This window comes from Cetorhinus maximus, chromosome 25 (genome assembly GCF_964194155.1).
Source record: "Cetorhinus maximus chromosome 25, sCetMax3.hap1.1, whole genome shotgun sequence".
Taxonomy (NCBI): Eukaryota; Metazoa; Chordata; class Chondrichthyes; order Lamniformes; family Cetorhinidae; genus Cetorhinus; species Cetorhinus maximus.
Genome location: NC_135903.1, coordinates 13,604,576 through 13,613,289, shown reverse-complemented (window position 1 = coordinate 13,613,289; position 8,714 = coordinate 13,604,576). Strand labels below are relative to the sequence as shown.

The window sequence follows — 8,714 nt, the reverse complement described above, 5'->3', positions numbered from 1 at the left end:
GGAGAGACAGAGAGGGAGAGAAATCAAGGCCTTTAACAAGCAGAACCTCCCACAATTCTGTGGATGAAATGACCCTGGTTAAAAACAAGTAATTTCTCGGACTCTGGACAGCGCTGACCAGTAAAGGCCATTCAGCCAAACCCACTCCATGTACAGGCACTGTACAATCAACCCAGAGTAGACCCTACCTCAGTCACTTAAGCACAGGCCTTTCCATTGGTAATGACTTTCTGATCTGAACTCTCCTTATAGACGGGTTAATGTTGAGGAGAGGAGAATAAGCCATTCAATGTTACCCCTAGCAGGGACTTTCTCACCCCATAAAAGCTGTTGAACCTGTGAATCAATTGAAAATTTCAATACTGAGCCTGATAGTTTTTTGTTATATAGTTGCCTATGGAACACAGGCGGTTATATGGAGCTAAGATGCAGATCAGCCGGGATCTAACTGAATGGAGGAGCAGATTTTGGGGGTTGAATGGCTTGCTCCTGCTCCTATGGACAGGTTTATTTTTGGGAGTTTTAGCTCTAACTCTTTGTGGTTTATGAGTTGAAATGAACAAGTGCTTTTTTGCAGCCTGGGACAACTGGCTGGTTTGCAGTTTCACACCCTTGGAAATCGGGTTTCGTTGCTGCTGTTTGGTTTCGCACAAATTATCAGAAAGACTCAACTTCATTTCGGAGAACGTTTATTTTGCTGTATCAATTTATTAATAAAATTACTCACTTAGAGAAGGTGCAAAGGAGATTTACGAGAATAGTACCAGGGATGAGGGACTTCAGTTATTTGGAAAGACTGGAGAAGCTAGGATTGTTTTCCTTAGAGCAGAGAAGGCTAAAAGATTTAATAGTATATTCAAAATCATGAAGGGTTTTGATAGAGTAAATAAGGAACATGTTCCACAGACAATGAATTGGTATAGGACAGACATTTAAGTCTCTTTGGATCTCTACTGTCTCTAGTTTGCACCACCTAGAAAGTCTCTGTCCTATCCTTCTTAGGCCCTATTAGGATGACCTCATACTTGCCTTCATTAACATTCATTTGACACAGTTTTTTTTCATTCATTGAATCAATTGATATCTCTCTGTAATTTTATGCTTCTATCCATTTCTGCTCAGAGGCATTTACCTGAAGGTAACTCACCTGCACTGAGTACTGAGCCTTGGCAGGGGCTGGGTAAGCTGTGCCTCTGAGCTCCCTTCTTCTGCAGAAACAAAGAACAATGTTGGTTTGCAAGAAAATATATTTAGCCGCAGACATGTGAAATAGAAACTTGACTTGGATCTAAATTGGGATTAGTGTTACTCTGTATTGATGCAGTGTAAACCCGCTGGAATCAGTGTTACTCTGTATTGATGCAGTGTAAACCCGCTGGAATCAGTGTTACTCTGTATCGGTGCAGTGTAAACCCGCTGCGATCAGTGTTACTCTGTATCGATGCAGTGTAAACCCTCTGGAATCAGTGTTACTCTGTATCGATGCAGTGTAAACCCCCTGGGATCAGTGTTACTCTGTATCGATGCAGTGTAAGCCCCCTGGGATCAGTGTTACTCTGTATCGATGCAGTGTAAACCCACTGTAATCAGTGTTACTCTGTATCAATGCAGTGTAAACCCGCTGTGAAAAGTGTTAGTCTGTATCGATGCAGTGTAAACTCACTGGGATCAGTGTTACTCTGTATCGATGCAGTGTAAACCCCCTGGGATCAGTGTTATTCTGTATCGATGCAGTGTAAACCCCCTGTGATCAGTGTTACTCTGCATCGATGCAGTGTAAACCCACTGGGATCAGTGTTACTCTGTATCGATGCAGTGTAAACCCACTGGGATCAGTGTTACTCTGTATCGATGCAGTGTAAACCCCCTGTGATCAGTGTTACTCTGTATCGATGCAGTGTAAACCCACTGGGATCAGTGTTACTCTGTATCGATGCAGTGTAAACCCGCTGGAATCAGTATTACTCTGTATCGATGCAGTGTAAACCCGCTGGAATCAGTATTACTCTGTATCGATGCAGTGTAAACCCGCTGGAATCAGTATTACTCTGTATCGATGCAGTGTAAACCCCCTGTGATCAGTGTTACTCTGCATCGATGCAGTGTAAACCCCCTGAGATCAGTGTTATTCTGTATCGATGCAGTGTAAACCCCCTGTGATCAGTGTTACTCTGCATCGATGCAGTGTAAACCCACTGGGATCAGTGTTACTCTGTATCGATGCAGTGTAAACCCACTGGGATCAGTGTTACTCTGTATCGATGCAGTGTAAACCCCCTGTGATCAGTGTTACTCTGTATCGATGCAGTGTAAACCCACTGGGATCAGTGTTACTCTATATCGATGCAGTGTAAACCCGCTGGAATCAGTATTACTCTGTATCGATGCAGTGTAAACCCGCTGGAATCAGTATTACTCTGTATCGATGCAGTGTAAACCCCCTGTGATCAGTGTTACTCTGCATCGATGCAGTGTAAACCCACTGGGATCAGTGTTACTCTGTATCGATGCAGTGTAAACCCCCTGGGATCAGTATTACTCTGTATTGATGCAGTGTAAACCCGCTGGAATCAGTGTTACTCTGTATCGATGCAGTGTAAACCCCCTGGGATCAGTATTACTCTGTATCGATGCAGTGTAAACCCGCTGTGATCAGTGTTACTCTATATCGATGCAGTATAAACCCGCTGTGATCAGTGTTACTCTGTATCGATGCAGTGTAAACCCCCTGGGATCAGTGTTACTCTGTATCGATGCAGTGTAAGCCCCCTGTGATCAGTGTTACTCTGTATCGATGCAGTGTAAACCCCCTGGGATCAGTGTTACTCTGTATTGAAGTTCCTGCCTGATATCTGAAGCATTTGATATTAGCCTGGAGAGATTCAAGCCATAAATAATGGGAGAAGCACTGCAGGGTGTGGGGAGAGTTCAGGGTGTGTTCACACTGAGTCATGCCTGCATACATTAGTAATTGCTCTTCCCTTGGGAGCCCAGATACTGAGCTTCAGGCATTACTACAAACTCGTTCCCACTCCTGATGCCCACACATATTTTGCCCGCCTCTCCCCATTTCTGCTGATCAGCTGATTGGTCACATGAGGGGCTGCTGTCATAAACACTGAAGCAACCAGTGTATGCTGGTGAGGTAACTCTATTTTATGAATATGTAAACATTTGAAATAGGAGCAGGAGTAGACCATTCGGCCCTTCGAGCGTGCTCCATCATTCAATAAAATCATGGCTGATCTGTTTGTGTTTCAAGTTCTACATTCCCATCTACCCCAGATAACCTTTGATTCCCTTGCCTAACAAGAATCTATCTACCTCCGCCTTAAAAATATTCAATGACCCCACTTCCACCGCCTTCTGAGGCAGAGAGTTCCATAATCGCACAACCCTCTGAGAGAAAAAAATTCTCCTCATCTCTGTCCTTTAAGGGTGACCCCTAATTTTAAAACAGTGTCTCCTAGTTCTGGACTTACCCACAAAAGGAAAAATCCTTTCTACGTCCACCTTGTTAATAGCATTCAAGGATCTTATATACTTCAATCAAATCACCCCTCACTCTTCTAAACTCCAGTGGAAACAAGCCCAGCCTGTCCAACCTTTCCTCATCAGACAACCCGCTCATTCCAGGTATCAATCTTGTAAACCTCCTCTGAACCGCCTCCAATGCATTTACACTCTTCCTTAAATAAGGAGACCAAACTGCACATAGTACTCGAGGTGTGGTCTCACCAATGCCCTGTATAACTGAAGCATAACATCCTTACTTTTATGTTCAACCCCTCTGGTAATAAAGGATAACATTCCATTAGCTTTCTTCATTACTTGCTGTACCTGCGTACTAACTTTATATGACTCATGCACGAGAACACCTAAATCCCTCTGCACCTTGGAATTCTGCAGTCATTCTCCGTTTATTCTTCCTGCCAAAGTGAACAACTTCACATCTTCCCACATTATACTCCATCTGCTAGATTTTTGCCCACTCACTCAACTTATCTATATCTGTCTGAAAACTCCTTGTGCCTTCTTCAGAATATACTTTCCTACCTATCTTTGTGTCATCTGCAAATTTAGCTACCATGCCTTCGCTCCCCTCATATTAGTAATTGATGTGAATTGTAAAACATTGAGGCCCCAGCACAGGCCCCTGTGGGGCTCCACTCATCACATCCTGCCAATCAGACAAAGACCCATTTATGCATACTCTCTGTTTTCTGCCAGCCAGCCAATCCTATATCCAGCTAATATGTTATCCCCTATACCATGCGCTTTTATTTTCCGCAATAACCTTTGATGTGGCACCTTATCAAATGCCTTCTGGAAATCCAAGTACAGCACATCTACAGGCTCCCCTTTATCCACAGCACATGTTACTCCTTCAAAGAACTCTAATAAACACGGAAGCAACCAGTGCATGCTTTCATAAAACCATGCTGACTCTTCCCGACTACCTTGTGTTTTTCTAAGTGCCCAGCTATAACCACTTTAATGATCGACTCTAACACTTTGCCCATGACAGACGTCAAGCTAACTGGCCTATAGTTTCCTATTTTCTGCCTCCCTCCTTGAATAGTCTGATGGCACCTTTCCAGAATCTAGGGAGCTTTGGAAAATTAACTCCAATGCATCTACTAACTCTTTAGCCACCTCTTTTAAGACCTTAGGATGAAGTCTATCTGGACCTAGAGACTTGTCAGGCTGCAGCTCCATCAGTTTGCTCAGTACTGCTTCCCTAGTGATAGTAATTTCACCAAGTTCCTCTGTCCCCTCCACCTCCTGACTTACAGAAATCATGTTGTGGTCACTGCTACCTAGGGGTGTCTTTACCGTTAGGTCATTAATTAATCCTGTCACATTACACAATACCAAGTCTAATATAACCTGCTCTCTGGTTGGTTCCAGAATGTGCTGCTCTAAGAAACTATCTTGAAAGCATTCTATGAATCCCTCATCCAGGCTACCACTGCCAATCTGATTTTTTAAGTTTATATGTAGATTAAAGTCACCCATGATTATTGCTGTTTCTTTATCACAAGCACCCAATATTTCTTCTTGTATATTTTGTCCTACATTGTGGTTACTGTTAGGGGGACTGTAGACCACTCTCACTTCTTTCCCCTACTATTCCTCATCTCTACCCAAACCGATTCCACATCCTGACCCGCTGAACCAAGGTCATCTCTAACTATTGCACCAAAGCCCTCTTTGATTAACAGTGCTACCCCACCACCTTTACCTAGCTTCCTATTCTTCTTGAAGGTCATATACCCCTCAATATTCAGGACCCAATCCTTGTCATCCTGCAGCCATGTCTCCATAACGGCTATCAAATCATATCTATTGACTTCAGTGCGCTATCAATTCATTTACTTTGTTATGAATTCAGATAGTTTAGCATTTTTGTTATCTTTGTCACATCTAGGGCAGGATTTTCCTGTCGGTGAGTGGGGGGGGGGGGGCGGGGCCAGCTTGCCGACGCGTAAAATGACGCGCGGTGATGTCAGGTGGAACTCCCGACGTCACCGCGCCCCATTTAAATTTTCAGGTAGGCGGGGTCTCAGCAAAATCAGCTGAGCGCCCGCTGACCTCTCAATGGCCAATTGAGGCCATTGACAGAGTCATTGAAATAATTAATGAACCTGCCCGTCCAACCAACCTTAAGGTTGTCGGGCAGGCCAGGAGCCCTAGCAGGAATTAGAAAAAAGCATGAAACCTCATCCAGGGGCGGGGTGAGGTTTCATGTAGGTTTTAAAAAAATTTTATTAAAGTTTTTAAAAAAGTTATGGACATGTCCCAACTCATGTGACAGTGTCACATGAGGAGACATGTCAGGGATTTTTTTCTTTTTTTAATAATTTGTACAGTAGAGCCGATCTGCCTGAGGCATGGTTAGCCCCAGGGGGATGAGTGCACTCTTTCGTGCGCATGTGCAAAGGAGTGCACTCTCAGATTTAGGGATTTCCCCAACCCCCCCCGCCTGCACAGGGAGCCCACAGCGCATCTGTGCAAAAGTCACGCTGGACAGGCCTTAATTGGCTCGCCCACATAAAATGGGGGCGCACCTCTGCATGCCCGCACTTCAACCTGCCCCCACCGACGGGGGGAAAATCCTGCCCCTAGTCTTGATTCTTGATGCATTCTTAGGTTTTTTCCTCTCTGTCCCTTCCTGCCATTCTCCGACCTTCATTTCCCATTTTACTATGCTTCTCTCTTACCTGGTCTCTACTCTTTGATATACCACATCTTTCCATATCTGATCCCTTGCCCCCACTATTTACTTCCCTTGTTATGTGGTTTGCAAGAACACTGGTCTCATCACGGTTCAGGCGTAGACTGTCCCAACAGTACAGCCCCCACTTTCCCCAGTATTGGTGTCAGTGCCCCGCAAACTGGAACCCACTTCTCCCACACCAGGTCTTTGAGCCACTTGTTCATCTCTATAATTTTATTTACCCTATGCCAATTCGCACGTGGCTCAGGTAAGAATCCAGAGATTATAACTTTTGAGCTTCTGCTTTTTAATTTAGTACCTAGCTCCTCATACCCTCTATGTAGAGCCTCTTTCCTGGTTCTACTTATGTTGTTAGTACCTACATGGACCACAACAACCGTATCCTCACCCCCCCCCACCCCCCACCACTGCAAGTTCCTCCCCAGCCCTGAGCAGATTTTTAAAATTCATTCACGGGATGTGGGCTTCGCTGGCTGGGCCAGCATTTATTACTTATTCCTAATTGCCCCTGAGAAGGTGGTGGTGAGCTGCCTTCTTGAACCGCTGCAGTCCATGTGTTGTAGGTACACCCACAGTGCTGTTAGGGAGGGAGTTCCAGGATTTTGACCCAGTGACAGTGAAGGAACATCGATATATTTCCAAATCAGGATGGTGAGTGATTGGGGGGGGGGGGGAATTCCAGGTGGTGGTGTACCCATCTATCTGCTGCGCTTGTCCTTCTAAGTGGTAGCGGTCATTGGTTTGGAAGATGCTGTCTAAGAAGCCTTGGTGAATTCCTGCAGTGCATCTTGTAGATGGTACACACTGCTGCTACTGTGTGTCAGCAGTGGAGGGAGTGAATGTTTGTGGATGTGGTGCCAATCAAGCAGGCTGCTTTGTCCTGGACGGTGTCAAGCTTCTTCAGTGTTGAGCTTCTTGAGCACTCATCCAGGCAAGTGGAGAGTAATCCAACACACTCCTGACTTGTGCCTTGTAGATGGTGGACAGGCTTTGGGGAGTCAGGAGGTGAGTTACTCGCCGCTGGATTCCTAGCCTCTGACCTGCTTTTGTAGCCACAGTATTTATATGGCTAGTCCAGTTCAGTTTCTAGTCAATGGTAACACCCAGGATGTTGATAGTGGGGGATTCAGCGATGGTAGTGCCATTGAATGTTGAGGGGAGGTGGTTAGATTCTCTTACCTGACACTTGTACGGGGTAATGTTACTTTCCACTTACCACCCAAAGCCTGAATGTTGTCTAGGTCTTGCTGCATATGGATATGGACTGCTTCTAAAAAAAAGTCTACCTCTTTGACTGAGTTTTTGATCACCTGTAATACCTGTAATATCTCCTCAAGTGAATCAGTGTCAATTTTTTTTTGGTTAGCGCTTCTTGAAATGGCTTGTGACATTTTACTATATTAAAGGTGCCATATGAATACATGTTGCTGTTGAGATGACTTGGCTGTAGCTCAGATAGACAATTTTACAGGCGATGCAGGAACAGAGATATGTGGGGGTTTATGTACAGAAACAGCTGAAAATGGCAGGTTCAGGAGCTTGTTAAAAAAGCGTAGGAAATCCTTGGCTTTATTAATAGAGGCACAGAGTACAAAGGCAAGGAAATTATGAAGAAGTTTTACGAAATATTGGTTAGGCCTGGGCAGCACAGTTTAGGGAGGATGTCAAGGCCCTGGAAACAGTGCAGAGGAGATTTACTAGAGTGACATCCGTTATGTAAATAGGCTGGAGAACCTGGGATTGTTCTCGTCTGAGTGGAGAAGGTTTAAAGGAGATTTAATATTGGGATTCAAAACCATGAACAATTTTGATAGAGTAAGTAAGAAGAAATGGTTTCTAGTTTGCTCTATTTGGTTACCATAGGACACAGATTTAAGATAATTGGTAAAAGAACCAGAGAGGAAATAAGAAGAATATATCTTATTCAGCAAGTTGTTGTGCCCTGGAATGCACTGCCTGATAGGGCAGTGGAAGCAGATTCAACAGTAACGTTCAAAAGGATAAATAATAACCTGAGAAATACTTGAAAGGAAAGAAACTCGCAGGATATGAGAAATGAGCAGGGGTGGGGTACGGGAGGGGGTGTAGTGAAGGCTAATTGGATAGCTCTCCAAAGAGCCGGCACAGGCACGATGGGCTGAATGGCCTCCTTCTGTGCTGTATCATTTTATGACCCAAGCAATTCTCCTTCCCCATCAGAAATATCTGTCAAACACCTGAAAAGCTTGTAGCAGAGACCCTGTGACCGGGATCCATACCCTCCAAGCGTGTGCCTCCTCCTCTGCCACTGACAAGGCTTCCTTTGGATTTTCAATCACTCGGCCCGTGCATCCTGAGAAATCCATGGGGACCAGGCAATTCTCTGAAACATTCCTCTGTGACGGAGGTGAAGGAATGGGAACACTGTCAGTCACGTGTATGGAGACAGCTGTCACTCACAGTGCAGTCTGAAACATTCCTACTGACACTCGCA

The 8,714-nt window shown here is 44.7% G+C and overlaps 1 protein-coding gene across 4 annotated transcripts in view; it reads right to left on the bottom strand.

The window, feature by feature from the left end:
- Positions 1 to 8,714, bottom strand: part of LOC144667922 (growth factor receptor-bound protein 7-like) — a 165,477-nt gene that overhangs the window by 14,643 nt on the left and 142,120 nt on the right. For 3 of the 4 annotated variants that reach the window (XM_078529531.1, XM_078529532.1, XM_078529534.1), the window contains 2 exons: positions 8,500 to 8,616; positions 1,148 to 1,208 (listed from right to left, as the gene is read on the bottom strand). In XM_078529531.1, coding sequence (XP_078385657.1) covers positions 1,148 to 1,208; positions 8,500 to 8,616 — 178 coding nt within the window. The remainder of the gene's footprint in view (positions 1 to 1,147; positions 1,209 to 8,499; positions 8,617 to 8,714) is intronic. The other variant, XM_078529533.1, reaches the window with a different exon arrangement.